General features: G+C 38.8%; 1 protein-coding gene across 3 annotated transcripts; it reads right to left on the minus strand.

Annotated features, from left to right (window-relative positions):
- Window positions 1-36: 36 nt before the first annotated feature.
- On the minus strand, window positions 37-20,780 carry ildr2 (immunoglobulin-like domain containing receptor 2). 3 transcript variants are annotated; one of them, XM_059343257.1, is made up of 10 exons: window positions 20,424-20,780; window positions 14,028-14,357; window positions 13,206-13,325; window positions 8,274-8,330; window positions 6,355-6,501; window positions 6,094-6,255; window positions 5,724-5,837; window positions 4,933-5,134; window positions 3,321-3,990; window positions 37-2,015 (listed from the first exon to the last, which is right to left on the minus strand). In XM_059343257.1, the coding sequence occupies exons 1-10, from the start codon at window positions 20,461-20,463 to the stop codon at window positions 1,980-1,982; spliced, it is 1,878 nt and encodes a 625-aa protein (XP_059199240.1). In that variant the 5' UTR covers window positions 20,464-20,780; the 3' UTR covers window positions 37-1,979. The 3 variants fall into 3 exon arrangements, with proteins under 3 accessions (XP_059199240.1, XP_059199241.1, XP_059199242.1); XM_059343258.1 differs by lacking the exon at window positions 8,274-8,330; XM_059343259.1 differs by lacking the exon at window positions 5,724-5,837 and having other exon boundaries at window positions 38-2,015.
- Between the last annotated feature and the right edge of the window lie 57 nt (window positions 20,781-20,837).

Here is a 20,837-nt window from a genome sequence, read left to right on the forward strand (position 1 = left end):
CGAACTGCAAAACTACAGCAAAGATAATTTCATGAAATTTCACAGATACATGCAAAATGACTACAGATACTGTATGAAGAATCAACAAACAAGAAAAAAGAGAATCAAAAGGATTACAAATAGAAAGAAAGACACCCACAAAATGACCACAAAGAGATGTGATGACGTGATGAAAATGACTACTAGACAGAAAACAACTATAAGAGTCACAAAAAGACCACAAAGAATCACAAAACTATGAATGAGATTTACAAAACTAATACAGAGAGACGCAAAAAGATCCACAACCACAAAGACTCACAAAACAATTGCATTTGATAGCAAAAAGACCACACATAAATGAAAAAGACTACAACAAATTGCAAAATTGTGTTAAATTAAAACCAGATGCAAATAGTCACAAAACAACCACAAAGACTCCTAAAACTACTACAAAGATTTGCAAAAACTACTACAAACAGATACATGCAAAATGCCAACAAATACTATACATACAAAGAGCTACAGTATGAAGAATCAACAAACATGAAGACAATCAAAATGATTACAAATAGAAAAAGACACTAAAAAGATTCACAAAATGACCACACAGAGATGCAAAATGACTTCGACTAGACAGAAAACTACTATATAATATATACTATATATAATAAGAGTCACGAAACTAGGAAAAAGAAAAAGCAATGCAGCAAAAAGACCACACACAAGGCACACAAGACACACAACTAACAACAAAAAACAATTTAAAAAAAGCTAAATTGTGACAAATAAATGCAAAACAACTAAAAACAGATGCAGAGACGCAAAATGACTAAAAATGGTTGCAAAGCTACTACAAAGACTCACAAAATGACCACAAAGAGATGCAACATTACTACAAATAAAACATGAACATGACCACAATGAGTCACAAAATGACCATAAATAGAATAATTATATGCTATTTAATATGTTATATAAACCTTTTAAAGCTGCACACATGCTCTACATGATAACGTGCTGATTGTGTGTAATTCTGTGGATGGAGGTTGTCAGTAAAGCTTTTAGTGTTTATTTAGTTGTGTATATTTGATAAGTTACGATAAAAATAGGCTTTATCCAAGATACAGTGCACACACATATTGTAACACACAATCACCACTCAAACATCAGATTCTGGGACAGACAATACATTTTTTTTTAAAATATAAGAATACTTTCCTTTCATCTATTTATTATTCATTTGTGTACTTTGTGTCTGTCTGAGGTGTTTAAGCCCTCCTGTACATAAAACATACTGATGTGATATGAGACAGTTTACTGAATATATTGGGTTGAGGCTGTTAACTGATAATTTTATAATAATAAAGAGTTGTCATCTGTATTACCTTCTCTCTCTGCCAAGATAATAAACATAACATTCATTTTAACAGTGGAGACTTTTCTTTATTGAAAAAGTATTTTAGCAGTGCAATTGAAAATCCGCAGAAACAAATTCAAGGTACAGTACTTACATACAGTACAATATCAACAACAGATAAACACACAAATACAAAGTGAACCTGAGTTGCTGAGTTAGAAGTATGAAGTCTGTATGTCTGAAGGTAAAAATAAGACTGTGGTGTCCTGCAGATTTTTTTAAAAATGGCAGATAATAATAACAATAATAATGAAAAAACATCTTGGCACTGGTCACTCAGCTCAACAAATAATGATGCAAAACAACATACATAACATCTGAACGCTACACATGCACATGGGTAGAAAAAAAAAGTCCTATACTCGCAGACTGCAAATGCTGCTTTGTGCATGTTAATTTCTCAGCATTTTCCGTCCACTACAGCTGTTTCTGTCAGTGCAGTTATTGTCAGTGATCTTCATGTGGCTGATGTCAGAACGGTTAGCCTCTCCTGCGTAGCAGCAGGATGGTTTAAACGAACGGATTGGCAGTGCCGTGCCGTGCCGTGCTGTGCTGTGCAGGTCGAGGTGGGGAAACCATGTCACACTATGAGAGAGCCCCTGCTCAGTGCAGCGCTCTGTTAAAGAAATACACCGAGAGCCACAATGTTAGAGACCGTGCATTCATGCTCATGCGAAGTTAGTCCAGCCTGGTGCCTCAAATCATCCATGCAGCTCAAGCATCAAGTGTTAGCAGTAAAGACTGTGATACAGATGTTTGTTTTAATTTAGTCGGCCAGTAAGTGAGCATTTTAACACTGTGATGGTAGCAAGCATGAGCAGATTAAACTGTACATATCTGAGTTAAATAATATAGGTGTCATTTGATTTAGTAAAATTGTGGCAAGAAAAGTTACAGTCATGTCATTAAAATCATGTCAGAGCTACAATATATAATATTTTAATGATTCAGTGTTAAGACCATACATCTTGTATGTACATTGCACAAGAGACAATTGGATTATGTACATAATACTGAAAAAACATATTCAAATGTCTAAATACAAAGCTGGTTTTATCTTATTGTTATTGTAAAAAAATCCCAGAAAAAGCATAAAAAGACAAGAAAACAATTGTGTTATTTAGTTCTTTCTGATTTTACTAATCTCTCTCTGGTTCTCACACAGACTGTATAAAAGAAGCTGCTGTTTCAAATCCTGTTTGAAACTGTAGGCTTTTGCAACCTTTTGTTTTTGGAGCCAGAAGTGATCATATTTGGACGTGAGGGTGAATTTGACTGTGGATAGTATGCACGTCCATTTATCCTGCATCCTGACTGCATCGGGCTGCTGGTTACACTTAACTGGTTACACTGCGAAGTCGCTGCTAGAAAACAATAATGTGTCGATAATTCAAGGTTAAAAAAAAGGCTCTGTAATAAGCTTTTGGAAAATTGGGGGGAAAAAAGCAGGATAAACATGAAGGCAACCAGATGCACAGTGGCTTATCTAAATAAACTTCTGTGTTCACAGGAAACAATTAGTTTAAGGCAATAAACCCACTTGACTAAGGCTAGGGGAAAAGAACAGGGCTGGGCTTAAAACCAATGACTTGACACAATTTGTTTGGCGGGAACTCGATAACTGCTGATCAGGACTGTGCAAACTCTGGCTCCAAATGCAGCCACCAGCACTTCTGTGCACAGGTGCAACTGTGTGTTTGAGTGTTGAGTTTTTAATAGTTTATTTACATTAATGAAGCTACAGCAGGCTTGGGTAGCATAGATGACACTTGAATCATTTTCTGTTTTCATGGGATTTGATGACAATAAGAAATATACCGGACACACAGACTTACCCTGAAACTATCTACAGGATTTAAGTTGTTCTTTCCTGAAGAGCTGAACAGAAAGGAAGTCCTTGTTCCTGCTACAAGTAACTCACCAGGTTTCGGCTCCTGTCCCTGTCGTCTCGTCCCGCCTGCTGCAGCGTGTGGGACAGTCCCTGGTGGGGGCGCGTGTAACAGAAAGGCCGCATGTCTGCTTCAGTGGTCCTATATCGCTCTGATCTGGGGGGCTCTACAGTGCGGTACCGATCTATGGTCGCCTCGGCCCTGCGATACCGCTCCGCCTCCCGCTCCGAGTACGGAGGTAGAGGGTCCTCCTCTTCTGGACGGTTGCTGGGCGACCTGCTGTAGTAGCTATCACTGCCCTTTCCTCTGGAGCTGCCTTTAGAGGGAGTGTCACTGTCCTCGTCCGGCCTACAGGCCCCTCTGTCCCCTCCTCGCCCCCTCGCCTTGCTGTCCAGCACGCTGCTGAGGAAGGCGTCATCGTAAGATTTGCTTTGCGGCGGCCGACATGGGCGGTCACTGTCCCATGTGTCCCTTCTCTTCTGAGGTAAAGGTGAGGGGCTGCGGCGGCCCCAGCCGTCGTCTTCTTCTCTGTAGAAACGCCTGGGAGGGCTGTAGTCCCGCTCGTAGACCCGGTCTCGAGGCTCAGCGCGACGAGCACGAGTGCTGTAAGACTCGGCGAAATCCTCCAGCTCATCCAGGGAACCGGTGCGTCCTCTTCTACCCAACGTCTTCCTCTTCAGGTGCTCCGAGCGGGGGTTCCACCTACAGCGGGGAAGAGCAAACAACATGTTTACAGAGAGTGTATAGAATAAGATTATTAATACATTTTATTGTTTTTACATTATTGTTAAGAGGTCACACTACAGGCAGTTGGCCTGTTAGTTGATTATTTCACGGACACACTGAGTACAGGCCAGGGCCAGATCTTCTGTATGAAGTGATGTCAACGTTTCTTACTGGAAAGTCGATCAATCAAGACACACAAAACAACTAAAGAGTCACTAAACTGCTAAAACAAATAGCAAAAATGCTACAAATTGATGCAAAACAATTACAAATAGTAGTACAAGCCAAAATTGGCTACAAAGAACTGCAAAATGTATACAAAGAGACACAAAAAGACCACAAAGAGTTGCAAAGCCATTGCAATGAATAGCAAAAAGACCACACATATGTAGATGAAGAACACGACTACAACAAATGGCAAAAACGCGACCAATAAATGCAAAACCACTAAAAACAGATGCAAAGAGACTACAAATGATCACGAAGTAGAGAGTACCACTAAAGAGTCATTCAATTACCAAAGAGTTGCAAAACTACTACCAAGATTAGAAAAATTACCAAATTATTGTTAAGGGGTTATCAGGACACTTGACATGAAAAACTGGGTCAGTAAATGGAACCTTGAACACAATACAAGCACAGGATAGTGCAGAAGATATCCAATCTTAAAAGAAAACATTAAAAAGAGCTTTAAAAAGATGATTTCTGGTAGCTTCATGAACCTGGAACACAGTTCTAGCTTTGGAGGAGACTCTGTAATCTCAGGTCTGTTGCAAGAGAGTGATGAGATTTTCAGACAAGTGAGTCTTTGATTCTTTGTAAAATTGGAAAATTCTTACAAGCATCTCCTTCCTGACCTTTTTTTTGATAAGGTCACAAAAAAGAACTAGTAAAACACATAAATGACTGTAATCATACCTTCTGTCGAGCTCGTCGTCTGAGTGGTTCCCTCTGTCCCGTCTGGGCCGTCGACTCTGTATGGGCGCAGCGGCTCTCAGCATCGACTCATCATCGAGGTCAGCGATGGGCGGGAGTGCCTTCATCTGCACTGTCTGATAGGTGTGTCTGAAGTCTGTGGTCCCTCCGTCGTGAAGGGAGCTCAGCTCTGAGAGGCTACTGGCTGTTAGACAGACACATCAGTAAGGCAACATTTCCCTATTTTCATCAGAAAACTTTTTTGTAAAACTTTTTTTTTCAGATATATTTTCTGTAGATGCCTGCTGGAATACACAGCTACAGCTGAAACACTTCAGAGTGAGACTGTTATGTACTGAACGCATTATAATATAACTTAATTTGCTTTAATTCTAAATATGATTGTAATCTAGTTTTCAGCATTCAAAATTAGATTGTATTTTAAGTACTTTTAAAATGAGTACAAAGAAAATGATAATTACGCTTTGAGATGTTCTGATTAACAACATAATCCACTAAGGAACGATGTTTACAGTGAGACAACCGTATATAAATCTGTCAACAGTCAGACTATCCCTTTAATAATGTATATTTTGGTGTATATATCCAATGTTTCAAGTCAATGAGCAGAAACATGTTTCTCTTGCCTCAGTCAGGATAGTTAGATGTTATGAAATGAATGTAACGATTAGATGAAAACTACTTATTCACACAAAATCATGCACATAAAACACACAAACAATGTCACACAGCCACACAGACGACAGACAGTAGCCTAATCCGTGCAGGCTTACTTTTGAGTGAAGCCAACTTGGTCGAGGGAAACTGAGCCAGCTCCTTCTCTACGTAGTACAGAACTTTCATTGAGTCCTGGTCTGGACTGGCTTTCAGTCGATAACCACTGCGTGCTGTGGATGTGGACACGCACACACAGACATTCGACACACAGGGACATCGCCATGCAAGGACACACACATATGCACATAAGAGTCCAATGCAACTTAAACATGTTAAGACTCTAAATAACAAACATGCATACGGAAGACATTTCTGTAAAGGTTAGAGACAGACTGGAGGATGAGGGATGAAATGAGGGTTAGTCAAGTCAGTGTGTCTGAAAGGAATTAAAGCTTTCTTGTGTCTTTGCACCTTGTAAACACTCACCTCCAACCAGGTTGTTCTCCACTGTAGGGATAGAGGCGATCTTTGGCTCCACATGGGATGAAGGGGCGAGAGGAACCACAGAAGGAACACCGGGAATGTAGTAGGGATACACAGGAACCGGAGCTGGCGGCCCACTCTTTGCCATCTTCCCTGCCTCGTATACTGCACGGGAGAACAACAAAACATTAACCCTTCTATGCAGAGTGGAGTGTGGCTTATGTGTTCATTTTACTAGTCTAGTTGTTTGTGTTTTTTACTCACGGTGTCGTGGACAGCAGCAGGTGTCGGGACAGCAGCAGCAGCGGATGTAGCAGCAGCAGGAGTGAGGACAACACTGACACCAGCAGATCCCAAACAGTAACAGGAACAAGACGCTGCCCAGGACTACAGAGCCCACAAACGCCCACTCTGGAATACAAACACAAACAGGCACATTATAGTTAGTTTGTGTTCAGTGTGATAAGATTCAGTTTTAGGTAGAACATAAACTTGCTTGGTAGAGCCCAACGGATAAATCTGTTGATGATCTGTTGAACTACAAAGAGTTGCAAAACCAATGCAACTAATAGCAAAAAGACCATGCATAGATGAAAACGACTGGAACAAATTGCAAAAATGTGACCAATAAATGCAAAACAACTAAAACACATGCAAAGAGACTACGAATAATCATGAAACAGAATGAAAATGATTACAAATAAAGAGAGAACCACTTAAGTGTCATCAAAATGACCAAATTATTGTTAAGGGGTTTTCAGGACACTTGACATGAAAAACTGGGTCAGTAAATGGAACCTTGAACACAATACAAGCACAGAATAGTGCAGAAGATATAAAATCATGTTTTTTATCAGCCGATATCAGCCTATCAAAGACTTATCGGTATCAGTGTATAGTGCTGTGGGATTTGTGCCGTTATGAAAACTTTTTTCACACAATATATAATGCAGAAAATGTTGCTTGACTTAACTTAGAAATTATGTTAGCTATCCTTTTTTTAATAGTAATTGACTGAACAGTATTGATGCTTATTTAGACAATTATTTTATTCCTATTTATTCTTTATTTTCTCAGTTATCATTTATAGAATTGGCTGATAATGTAATACATTGTTTGTATAATAATGTATATTGTTGATTATTATTTAATAAAGTTTTATGTTTGAGAAAGTAGCTCTCTGGGTACATTTGCAGAGTAGTGAAAATCAGTGCACAGTCAACACAAAAAAGGTCTATTTTGATTCCTGCTCAAAAAATTACTATATCGGCCACCATATCCGTTATCAGTTATTTCCCCCTCTAAAATCAGTATCAGCATCAGTCTCAAAAATCCCACATCGGTCAGGCTCTAATGCTATTTTATCATCTACAAGTCCTTATATCCTAGATGAAATAATTCCTCTTCGTCACAGGTTTATGTCCCTCATTAGTTAACTTTTGCTCCTTAAAATGGGATTTTTTTTCTTTTTTATATAACACACATATCTGACAATGTGGATATATGGAGTAACATCTTTACAACAACTGAATCTCCTGTTCCACCACATCCCAAAGCTGCTCTTTTGACGCCGTTTAAGCAAAGTGAACTCATAATCATGTTCAAGAAGCCAGTTTGAACTTTGTGAAATGCTGCGTTATCCTGCCGGAAAGTAGCCATGAGAAGATGGTTACCCTGTGGTCATAAATAGATGGACTGAACATGTAAGTGAATGACAACCACGTTAGAATAACTGGTAAAAACTACAAAATAAAAGTCAAGTTGTAACAAACATTGTATTGAACACATGCTGTCTCCCTTCTCTGGGGAACTGTGAGTGACTTTTATCCATCATCACATCTCTGAGGCATTACAGACTCTAACAACACACTTCCTCAGGGTGTGCCCAAAAGACATATCCACTCTGCTAAGTCAACACATATCCCCTGAGGAATTTAAATTGTGACCAGATCTGAAAGATAAAAGCTGTGAGTTTTTCTGTATGTAGCTTCTATAGCTGACTCTGTGTGATTTCAGGGTGGGTTTGATGCCACTTTCTGTACATTTCCAACACGAGCTCATGGATATAGATTTGTTAGTCATAGAGAGATTTGATTGGTCAGTGAGAATTAAACATGAGGCGGCGTTAGCAGAAGCTAGAAGAGGCCAGGCAGTGAGATGAAAGTGCAGGTGAGGTGCTGTACCTGGCATAATCTCCACATCAAACTCAGGTAGGATATCGTCCGGCTCACCTGTCCTGCCTGCAGAGAGAGGGAGAGCACAGGTGAAGGCCGGCAGAGGAAGCAGGAAGCAAGTGTCAAAAGGTCAAAAGGTCAGCAGTGAGGAGGATTGATGGCCATGCAAGAACTGAGTGGAGAAACATTACACACTAATTATTCATCTTACATGCTGTCATGATGATGGATAAGAATATTTTAAGCCATGCAATTCTGTCCTCAACACTGTGGGTAAAATGCAGTTTGACAGACATCCATGGTTCACTGACAGTGAAGCCTGTTGTCTTCTGACTTCCCCTATAGCACCACCATGATGTGGCAAACTACTCCTCCAGTTTCTATGACATCTTATGAAAAGTTGGGCACTATTTTTATGCATTATCCTATGAATGTCCAGCACGCTGCGCCTCAACAAGCCCCTGCATTGCAAATGAATTGTAATAACTGTGATCCTTTACCTTTTCATCTAGTCAAAGTTTTACATATGATAGAATTACTGCAAAAATGAATCACATTCTCACCAGCTTCAGCTGTACTTTGTGTTTAGAGCTACTAAACTAAAGTGGTGAACACAGTAAACATTATACCTGCTAATAGGGCTATACCAAATAGTTTGAAGCTTAAATAACAAAGCATCATTCATAACATTTACATTTGCTACAAATAGCTTAAAATATAAATCAACATTAGCTTTATATTTATAGAGCTATAAATCATTCTGTTTGAACCTGGTATCTCCTCACAGTTGCAGATGAAAAAAGGGCACACTAAAATTTAATATTATTCATGATTCCCACGACTTTTCCCGGCAGACCTGCCCTTTATAGCAAGTAAGGGCTATGATTGGCCTCCATGGCGTCCATGCCAGAGCCTGATTCTTCCCCCTATCCTAAAGTCCATCACTAGAGATCAAAGTTGTGGTGGTTGTGTCATGTGATCCTCAAATCCTCAAAATTAAGTGGGAATATATATATATATATATATATATATATATATATGTATATATATATACATATATATATATAGTGAAAACTAAAGTCATTTACGTGCTAAACATGATCATGTTGTAATTGTGAGAATCTTTGCATGTTTACCGCTGAAGTACAACCTCATAGAGCAGCATGACTGCAGGCTCATAGCTTTGTTATCATACTGATATTATTTTATCCATAGAGCTCATGCAACTAAAATACGATGCCATAGAGTTTCTTCAAAGTGTTTTTAAAAATACAAACCTATGATCATGAACATAAGTCAACTCAGTCAGACGTCACTGTGAATCTAATTTTAGCAGGAGGCCAGCAGTGCTATGTTTCTGTACTGAGGGACATGCTACACATGAGCCTCCCTGCTGCCATTAAAACTGCACACAAATTAATGTGTATGCATGCAATACACACACACACACACACACACATACACATTGAGATGCTGCAAGAGGGGCAGTGTGTGAGGACAAAGGTTTTTTTTTCCTGAAACTGGGGCACACAATGATTCTAGGACAACAATTTAGCATGACAGGTCAGGAAAAAAAAAAGGTCAAACTACGGTTCTGACACAATGTTACAATGTCTCTTTTGTGCTTCATATATGAGACATTAAAACCTGTTAAAACTGTAAAATACAAAATAATACAGCAACAGGTGCACTGAGACTGAGAAACAACTGCAGGTGTTCATGTTTTTAGTGTGTGTTTATCGTGAGGTGTCTATAATTACAGTAAAGGCCAGTCACTGTCTGACTAAACACCCGCTGGCTTCAGGGAGTGCTGAGTAGACTGTTACTATGGAGGGAGAGAAAAAACTGTGTACCCTTCCCACCTGATGAAAAAAAACAGTAATCTTGTTTCCCTGGCACACTCTCTCATCTACATACCATGAAGCTCAGTAACGGTGCGTAACCTGAGAGAGCCGAGGAGCTATGCAGCCCTGAGAGGAAGGGGGGCGGTGAAGGATGCAGGAGTGAGTCATGGAGGAGCACATGAGGAGATTTAGCAAGAAAAAGAAGGAGAGCGGAGGGAGTGAACGTCAAGGAAAAATCAACCCAAAAGACACATTTAAACAGAGATAAGGGAGATGGTGGGAGAAGAAATGTCACAACTTGTTGCTTAACACTTTTGGGAAATATTTGCTCTCCTGCTGACTACTGTGATGTCTGTACAGTAAATATAGAGCCCAGTGTTGTCAGATGGCAAATGTTAAACTATTGTACCAGAGGCTACAATATTATTGTAATTTTAGTAATTGTGATTTGTAAATGTGTCATTCTATAAAATACACTATAATCAACTTTTTAGCACGTCTACATTGGTTGGATGGTTTGAAAGTGGTCACATGAGAAGAAAGGTAGAAAGAAATGGAGACGCAGGATCTGTTTTTTGCTGTATGTTGCTGATCATCCTCGCACTTTCAGTGCTCGGTCCCTAATTAATAATGAAATAATCTCTTTATGGTTTGTGATTTTTGGATAGATTAATTAAATGGAACTGTACCTCTGGCCACATTGATAGAGCTGTTGCCAACAGCCAGTTAGCTTATCTTAGCATAAAGAATTAGAGGAAGTAGAGGATGACAGCTAGCGAAGATGTTTTATCGTTGTTTTTTTCACTCTACAAAATCACAAGTTTAAAATAAACAATTTGTTATTTTGCCTGAGGTTAAGTGTGAAATACTTTTGGTTTGAACATACAGGATGTTTTAATCAGTAAAAAGTTATTTTGTTACTTCAACCAGAGCCAAACTAGCTGTTTCCAGTCTTCACTGCTAAGCTAAGCTAACTGGCTAAGGTCAGTAGCTTAATATTAAATCGATGAATATGAAATTTCTATCATTCTTTTCATCCCACTCTCGGCAACAAAAGTTCTTCTGTCAATTACACAGGAGCTAAAAAATGATATACAAAACTTAAGCTATTTTAAAAAAAGCATTTTTACAGTCAACCCAACATTTACTTTTGCCTGCTAGCTAGCTAACATGTTATAGCCTATTTTATACAGTCTATGGTTATAGCTAACACGTTGTATCTCTTTCCATTCACATGTTTATACCTATGGTTTATAATCAACAATTAGTTTTTTGCCTGAGGTTATGAACAGACTACTTTTGGTTTGAACAAACCGGATGTGTTTATCAGTAAAAAGGTTGTTGTTTTTTTTGTTTGTTTTTTAACCATCACACAGATCCAAACTAACTGATCCCAGTCTTCATGGCTAAGTTAAGCTAAGCTAACTGGTTAGCAGCTTAATGTTGAATCACTTTTCTTTCACATTTCAAAAAAATCATTAAAAAATCAATCATGTGTGGGTATTTGTAGGTTATGTTCTATTTACAGTTCAAACAAACAAGATATACTAATGTGTTAATCAGCAAACTGATGTTTTGTTCCCTTTGAACATCTAGTTAGCTGTTTCACATCTTCAATGCTAATCTAAACAAGCTAACCGGCTGCTGTCAGTGGCTTCATATTGAACCAACACATGTTTGGTGTTAATTAGACTTTAAAAACTTTAGAAAATGGTAATCTGCCATTGATTGACTTTCTAATTCAAAATCCTTCATTGCAACAGGGCAAAGCTAAAGAACAAAAAAAACACACCAAAAAACCCAGTGCAGCAGTGTAGTCTTGTTATTCTCACACGTTTAAACCCTCCTCTGTCTCCTGTGAGCTGATTATAATCAGATTAGTGAAGAAGGAGGCCTAATGAATGAACACACTCTAATAATACAAGCAGCATCAGGGTGAGGAACACTGTTTTGGGGGGTAAATTGTTGTGAGAGTTTAGTTCCCTTTCCTTTTCTCTTCACGTCTACAAAACCAGCAGCTAACATGTCTCCTCTGTAAAAGCACTTTGCCATGGCAACAGCTTAAGGAGTGGCTTTGGCAACAAAGGCCTCTACAGTTTCTCTTGCTGAGTGGACTCGCTACTTTGAGTTTCACTGACAGAAGATGGTGAATGTCTGACCTTTAGCACTGAAAACATTCACCGAAGCTGTTCATTAATCATTAATCAGCAACAAATACAAATAAGACACAATGACACACAGACTGTACAGTAAAGTCAAACATAAACAATAATAACAACAACAATTTTGAGCTATTTTACTTGAGAATTTCCATTTTAAGCTACTTTATACTCAACTACATGCATTCAATAATGTGAGCTACTTTGCAGAGCCAGATTATTAATAGAAAATATACATTATATTCAGCCTCTGTGTAGGAAGGAATGCTACCGCAGGTCATTCATACGTAATGCAGTCAAGCTGTATAACACCAGCATGAGATAATGTAGTACTGATCATATCACCGTTTCACTTCACTGTTTTTATACAATACTGTATACTCATTTATTTTTAATTCATAGTCCCACGCAACAAACTGTTTTTCACTAATGTACCATATCTGTGAAATACAAAATTACTCTCTGGAAAAAACCCAGTGCAATATCAACAATAACATTCAAATAGCAGCGATGTAAGTATCATATGTATATAATGTGTACATAATGCATGTATGTTTATGTATGCATATAATATATACGTTATTTCTTTATTCTTATATCTTTGTATCTTCGGTATCTTAAACTGCTGAGATGGAAAAGTGGTGGAGACTTTAATGCATCTTATATTTTATCCGGTAATATGATTCTGAAACGGGCCATTCTGAATAATGAGTACTTTTACTGTTGGTCCTTGTTTTTTTGTACTTTTACTTGAGTAGGATGTTGAACCCATGACTTTTTTAGCAGTATTTTAACACTGTAGCATTGCTACTTTTAATCAGATTTGAGCCCTGGATGCTACAGGATCAAGGATATAGAGAAGCTTCACTTTATAGCTTCAGAGTTTGTTTGAGTCTTTATGTCGCTGTACTTTGTTAAAAAATAAAGTGTAAGCATACCGAGCACCAGTAACTCCAGCTGAGCTTCATTCTTCCCCTCCAGGTCATCAGCAATGACGATTTTACAGAAGTACACTCCGCTGTCGCCCCACTGCAGCTCCCCGATACGCAGGTCTGCTCCTGCAGAGAAAAAGCATAAAGCAGGTGAGATATGATACGATTATTAATCCTAAAGGACATAAAACATAACAAATATACAAACATAAGAATAAAAGCAAGAACAATAAAGAGTTATAACAGCAAAAGAAGTAATAAACAGTACAATGCTTGACTTCATTATACAGTATTAGAAAAACTACCATAGTTAGTTTTACAGTGATTTTAAATCAACATTTGCTGCCAAAAAGTTTGTTTTAATTTGACAATAAAGCTTTCACTCTCAGTGTTTTTATCATCTGCAAGCCAAGACCAAACAAAAGACATAGAATTTATGTCAAAAACAATTTAAAATAGAATCAAGTGATCACCAGCATAGACGTCAGTGAACATTTATATATTTTTTACTGTATTAGATAACGACAGAAGGGCATTGTTGAATCTGGTGTTTTTTACTGACACATCTGGCCAGAAGACGTCTGTTTTGTCTTGATAACGATTGAGGTTTTACAAGGAGTCATACATGAATAGGAGTGAGGGCAGGAGGTTGTGACTTTGTGTGTGTGTGTGTGTGCCTACTCTATTGTGAGACAAAGACAAAAGAGGTTTATTTAGAGTACAGGAAACACAAACACAGTCAGCTCTGATTCCTGAGTGTGGTGGTCAAACAGCTGCAGCATCTCTCTCTCCTTTAATTAAAAACTTTAGGATAAAAGAGGACATTACTGTTGACGATGGCGATGTCTCTGCCTTTATAGTGCTCGGCCAGCGTCATGGACTGTCCCTGAGCCGAGGCCACAACCCGAACCGTGCGGCTGCTGTCGGAGCATTCCAGGTGGGACGTGGCACCGAGCTCGGAGGCCTGCATGCCCAGGCTCTCGGGCAGGCTGAAGGAGTCCCGCGTGCGGTCTCGACAGTAGGACTTGTACCACCACTGCACCACCGGGGTCTGAGTGGAGGCCGTCTGGTACTGACAGGGGAGCACCACGGACTGGAAGAGCATCGCAAAACGCTGCTTCTCCCGCACTGTGACATGCACACCATCGCACACACACACTGAGGAGACAAGAGAGAAAGAACAAAGGCAGTGAGTGCTGCCGAGGTCAATATATGGAGCTTTTTATCTCCTGGACAAGTGATGTCACTGTTCAGAGTCATGCAAATTTTGATCAAAGATAGAAATGTGGGTAGCAAAGTTTATACACAGACAAATTGGCTTATCAGCATTCAGAAATACCAGGTTCATCTATTGAACACACAGTAATCAACCCCAGGCACCTTTATAGAGAGTTCATTCACTCTTTCCACACACCAAAGAAGAAGTTTCTCTCCCAATGTGACCATTATTAGGGATAAAAATAAATGAAATGAAACTCATGGTTTATTTTCTTTATTGATAAAATCATCAAATTGAATTTCATGTCCAGCAAACAGTGCAAAACCCCAAAGGTATTCAGTTAACAATGATGTAAAACAGAGAAAAGAAGCAAATTTTTTGGCGAATGTTTAACATTTTGTGCTAAGTATTTCACTTTAATTAAAACATTATTCCAACCCTGATTTAGTTGCTAGTTTGGAAGAAAAACCTAAATTAATTAGGCACAATATGACAGCCCTGCGGCAAATCCTACTTTCATAAAGTTTATAATGTTCAGCTTCTTTTGGAAACAGTTTTAGAGAGGTTTTATTTCAGGTGGGGGTGAACATGGTCGTTTTTTAGTGCCTCCTTGATTGAAGTTCCAGCTCAAACCCACCATATTCAACTATCTGAGGCACAGTCAATAGCAACCAGTATTATTTTATTCACTTGACCCAGATTTTAAACAATGGCATCTCACAAAACTACACTGTACAACTGATGAAGTACTACCCACAGTGAGAGGAAAAAAAAGAAAAAAAAATCCCTTTTTCCACCAAATTTAGCAAGAATGTTTTTAGGGGAGGTCTGATGTGTCACATTCAATGTCACAAATTCATCAGAAAACATGACAGTAAAAGAAAAGTCGAAAGGTGTTTTTTATATCTCTAACTTTTTCAGTCTGTCCTTCAAACTTGGTGTTGACTAATTTGTAACATTTTATTGAGCGCTGCTTAGATGGAGACGAACAGAATTAGTGGCTAAAATGACAAAAAGGTCATAGCCTCGTGCCAGAAAAGGGGAGAAATTCAGCATGTCCACCTGGGTGTCTGCAGATTGAAGCATAGTCCTTTGTCCCAGGAATGAATGCCGATTGTAACTTTACTACTAAAGATAAAGCCAGATGTGAGCGGGTGTGGGTTTGTCCAGTGGGAGAGGGGCTATAGAAAATTAGTTGAGTCAAGTTAAACTATGCAGCGGAAAGATATTAGTCTACTGTCTACCCTCATTAATGTGAATACAAACTTTTGCAGGACTGTTGTTTTAAACTACATTATTTTAAGCTGAGTGTACCAAACAAACTGGCACCGGAGTGAAGACAAAACAGTTTAAATACAGGAAAAGGATGCACAGGAGGAACAGCTGTGCCTCTTCTTTGTCTGCGGATGATTCACTGCACCTGGGAGATATTAGCGTCATATTAAAACAGGGGCAAAGACAGGAACAGAGATTATGTGTGTGTGGAGGGAGGGGGGGCTACTCCGCTGCTCTGTATCAGGGTCAAGAGGGTTAAATTCCAGTGTGTGTGGGGGGCTGGGGAGGCTTGCGGAGAGCCGGGAGGGTTGTGATCACAGGGAGGAGGGAGGGGATGGAGATGGAGGGAGGGCACTCGTGGGTGCTTTCTGCGAGTCATATTAGCTCTAGGTGGGGCAGGAACTCACTCTAAACATTTCCCAGAAAGACAGGAAATCAAAACAAAACAAGTCGACCGGCCTGACTCTCCTCAGGAGCATTTATTGCATTTAGCCTGTTTAAAATGGACGCTGTGCCTTGTTTCTATTTGTGCCCAGAACAGAAATGTTTCATTTCCTTTGGTGGAAGTGTTGTCTGGGCTTATCTTTACACAAATATTAAGAAATATGTCAAAGCTGTCAACTGTGGCTGAGTTTTCTTTGTAATACAACTGTATATCTAATCCTTGGGCACATGGTTTAATACCATTTCTGCAAAAGTAAAAAAACAGTAGTCCCATGTGACACAAGACTAATTAAAATCAAAGATATTTCCCAAATTTTTATAAAAACAATTTCAGAAAACACTTAATTAACTATTATTTTCTTTTTTTTAGAGAGATTTTATTGATTTTTATCAAAACAAAAACATAAACAACATATAAGTGCTTTCTATATTAACAGATATCGCAACAGATAGGAAAATAAACCACCATCCAAACCAAACTCCATAACTTGGTGTATGTATGTGTGTATATATATATATATATACATACACATAAAAACACACACAATTAAATAGACAAATATAATCAAAGCAAAAATGGAGAAAATAGAAAAGGGGAGAACTAGAGACTGGCAATAACAGATATAATAAGTCTTATAATGAGTCTTTCTAATGGTAAAACTTTATATGTTTCTTGGTACCATTGTGAGACAGTTGGAGGTTTTTTATCCATTGCTTTACAATGCATCTCCTGAACAGAAATAGAAGTTTGTCACAAAATCTAAAATCTGTTCTACTCAAAGATAAAGTTTTTGAAGGCAAGCCTAATATGAAGAGACCAGAATCCTTTGTGACTTTAAGTGAGAAAATGTAACTCAATTCCTGGCTACATTGCTCCAAAACCTTGTGATCAGACGGCACTCTCAGAAGCAGTGAATGTATGTCTCAACAGACAATTTACATTTGATGCAAAGGGGAGAGTTCCGATTATCCATCTTGTTAAGAATGAATGGTGTTATGTGAGATCTGTGGATAATCTTGAATTGAGTTTCTCTCATTCGGTTGCAAATAAATGTGGTTTTGGCAGAAACTATTGCTTCATGCCAGTTGTCTTCGATAAATTGCCCCCAAACATCGTGTTCCCACTTCTGTATCACCTTCCTTATATCTGATGGATCCAAGGAGTAGAGCAGCGAGTAGGAATGAGAGAGAAAATGTCTTTTGTCTTTTTGATTCAGTACAAATGAATCTTTATCACTGAGAGAGGGAGTTCCTGTATGAAGATTTTTCCCCTTTGACAGAATAAAACTACAGAGTTAAATGTAGCCATGAAAGTGTTCGGATGCAATGTTGTATTTTTGTTGAAGCTGTGTAAAGGACATCAGTGTATTTTCCTGGTATAAATCCTAAATAAGTCTGATGCCTTTCTAATGCCAACTATCAAACACACTGTTATTAATTCCTGGGGCGAACTCATCATTCCTAGTCACAGGTGTTAATGCAAAGGATGAAGCGTTTTCCCCAAAATGCTTTATCATGTCTCGCCAGACCCTGAAAGTGTTGTAAATAATAGGGTTATGCTTAAAGTCTGGCGACATCTTTTTTCCATAATTAGTGAGTTTACTCAGCAGGGAGTAGGGGAGGAGGACAATTCATCAATGCCCGCTTCAGATTTTAAATGTGACTGGAGCCAGTCCCAGACTATTCGGATGTGGCAGGCCCAGTTATAAAATCTCAAACTGGGTAGGGCTAAGCCCCCTTGTTCCATTGGCAGTTGTAAAGTCTTAATTCTGATTCTAAACTATTATTTTCAATCATTAATTGTGTGTTTGTTCTCCTTGTTATAACTCAAGTACCACAATTGTCCCAGGAACACAACATATAAGCCTCTGGTACGGTAGTTTGACTTTTCACATCTGGCAACTTTGTGTATTAACTGACGATCGTTTTCATGGTCACACAATCTGTCGATCATTTTCTCGATTAATTGATTAGTTGTTTGGTCTGTAATGTGAGAAAATTGAGAAAAATGACGATCAGTGTTTCTCAAAGAGACTTTCTTCTCCTAAAATACGACTGCCATTTCACAACGCTTTAAACGGCGACCGTTCCATTTAGTTATGAGGACGGGTTGATCTCCTGCCCCTGGTAAGACCGCCAGTTTCAGAAAAGCTTCAGTGGGTTGTATTTGAGAGAATGAACCAACAATGTCTGTGGTCATATGGTTTGGAGGACTTGCTCAAGCCCAAGATGACATCCTCAAATGTCTTGTTTTGTCCACAACACAAAGATATTCAGTTTACTGTCATAAAGCAGCAAAGAAACCAGAACATATCAACATTTAAAAACCTGGAAAAAGAAAAGTATGACTCTTGTGACTCTAAAAACTACTGAAACAACATTGTGCTTCAAAATTGTTGGTGATTAATATAATAGTCGATATTTGCAGCTCTAGTGTTAACGTTTCTTGCCCTATAGAACCTATTTAAATGAGGTTGTTTTAATGGTGTTCTGAGTCCAGTCAGATAAGCATCATCAGGTTTTCTCCCCTGATAAGAAACTCCATTTTATCTGCACATTTCCCAGCACACTGTTGGAGGTGATGGAGCCAGATGAGTTTTACAGGATAAGAAAAAAAGAGGAGGAGCAAGCAAGATCCTAAATTCCTCCCACATGGGAGCTCTGGTCTTCCCTTTGTTTCTTTTTTCATGGACCAGTCCATTGTTAGGGCTGGCTGTGCTACACCCCCCTCCTCCCTCTGTCCCAGTTGAGGAGCTGAGAGGGGGAGGAGGAGGTCACAGACTCTCGACCAATGAGAGAATGTGGCCTCCTCCAGCTGGGTGTGAACAGACCAATTAACAGACAGAGATTTAAACCAAACCGTTACTCCATGAATGCCATCAGTCGGAGGTGAGACAAGGTTTGAACAGTTAATGATTATTTACAGTGAAGTGAGTCAGGTGTGACTCACTGTAGGTAAATGAGCAGGTAACCATGACAGCAGACAGTCTCCTCCTCCACCTGCACACACACTAACAACCTCAATTCAACATTTTAGACTAACTTTTTAAAACTGTGTTTGGTCTGAACTGAACTCCAGGTCAGAGCTCTGCTGCTGCTGCTGCTGCAGGTTTCCTGAACACAGTCAGACTTTTCCTCTCCAGAGCTGTCACATTTCCTGCTTTAACTGCGACGCACATTCCTTCACATTGACTCACGATAACATGATAAGACTCAGTTTAGTCTATGTTTGCTGAAAGATTCAATAAAATTTCACAGCTACATTCTAAAAGTTTGGGGTAAGTGAAGGGAACATTTTTGTCAGGAGTGTTTTGCACACAGGTGCATTCTCAGCCCTCTACAGAGCTGCACTTTGTGGTCAATAATTGTAGTTCTAAAGGTATACATTATATTGTAGATATAGATTAGAGCTGCAAGTCTGTTTATTATCATTTTTAATTAATGCCAATTATATTTTTGTGCATAAGATGCCAGAAAATAGTCAAAAAGTGCCCAACAACAAATGTATGTTATTAAATGAACAGTCTAAAACTCCAAAATATTATGTTTACTATAAGAAATGACAAATAAAAGCATTAAATCATCACATTTGAGAACCAGAGACAAGGAAATGTTTAGCATTTTTGCTTAAATTTGTATTACTAAAAATGATGAATCAAACCAATCAGAATAGTTGCAAATTGATTTTCTGTAAATCAACCAATCAACTAATTATAATAGACTTTTTGTTGCAGCTTTATACCGATATAAAGCACCTTTAGAGTACAGCTTTACCATTAAACATGCTTCAAAATGTTCAATTATGCTTTTATATTGTAAAGTGTAGCGGTGTAGAATACAGATAGGTCTGTAGCAGCAAAACTGCGAGCACATAGGGGATTTTATTATCAAATCTATAGAAGAAATAGAAACGTATACTACTATATATAGTAGATAGAATATACTATTCTAATATAGTATAATCAACATTGGGTTTTTAATACTGCTTGAGGCTATAATAAATCTCAGGATTAGCCTATTAAGGCTGTCACACAACCCCCTGACGGGCTATTTAAATGTCAAAAACGGGTAAACCATCTCTATATTGTCACATTTATCTCGTTTAATTAACTTAAATAAGATATAAAGCATAAAGTAGGCAGTTAGTGGAGTCTAATGTGGACATAAATGGTGCCTAGGGTAGCCTAAGTATAACGGTTACATAGGATCAACCTGTTGCACTGTCGTCGTAAAGATGAAACATTTTTAGTAAAGAAGGCATATTAAAGAGAAAGAACAAGACTTACCTAATGCTCCCAGTAAAATAGCCAACCGGTGAAAGTTCATTATAGTTTATTTTATGGTAAAGTGCAGTTTATCCGCATGTTGGTGACTCTGGTTGTCCACTAACTGCTGCAGTAAACAGGACTCACAGACTGCGACTAACGGGACTGTACCACTTTATTCAGAGGTGAGTCTCAGCACTAACACGGCCCCGATATATCAAATACTGTTGACGAGTCCTGTGTCGCAACATGTATTAAACACGACAGGTACTGCAGTTGTTTCTTCTGCTTATATATTTTTTGCTATGTAATATTGATTTCCTGCAGCGGGTGTAGCAGCCGTGCCTACCGGGCAGATAGAGAGGTCTGCCCGGTGTGAAGGTGGAGGAGGGAGGGGGCAGCTCCATGATTAAACCAGGTCAGACTTGGCGCTGA

This window comes from Centropristis striata, chromosome 10, assembly GCF_030273125.1.
Source record: "Centropristis striata isolate RG_2023a ecotype Rhode Island chromosome 10, C.striata_1.0, whole genome shotgun sequence".
In the NCBI taxonomy this organism is placed as follows: Eukaryota; Metazoa; Chordata; class Actinopteri; order Perciformes; family Serranidae; genus Centropristis; species Centropristis striata.

Excerpts from the sequence above, each read along its gene's own strand:
- ildr2 (XM_059343257.1), bottom strand. The coding sequence starts at position 20,463 with ATGAACTTTCACCGGTTGGCTATTTTACTGGGAGCATTAG. Across the intron at positions 6,502-8,273 it reads TGATGTGGAGATTATGCCAG|AGTGGGCGTTTGTGGGCTCT; the intron begins GTACAGCACCTC and ends TTTGTATTCCAG. Across the intron at positions 3,991-4,932 it reads GACGACGAGCTCGACAGAAG|GTGGAACCCCCGCTCGGAGC; the intron begins GTATGATTACAG and ends TCCCCGCTGTAG.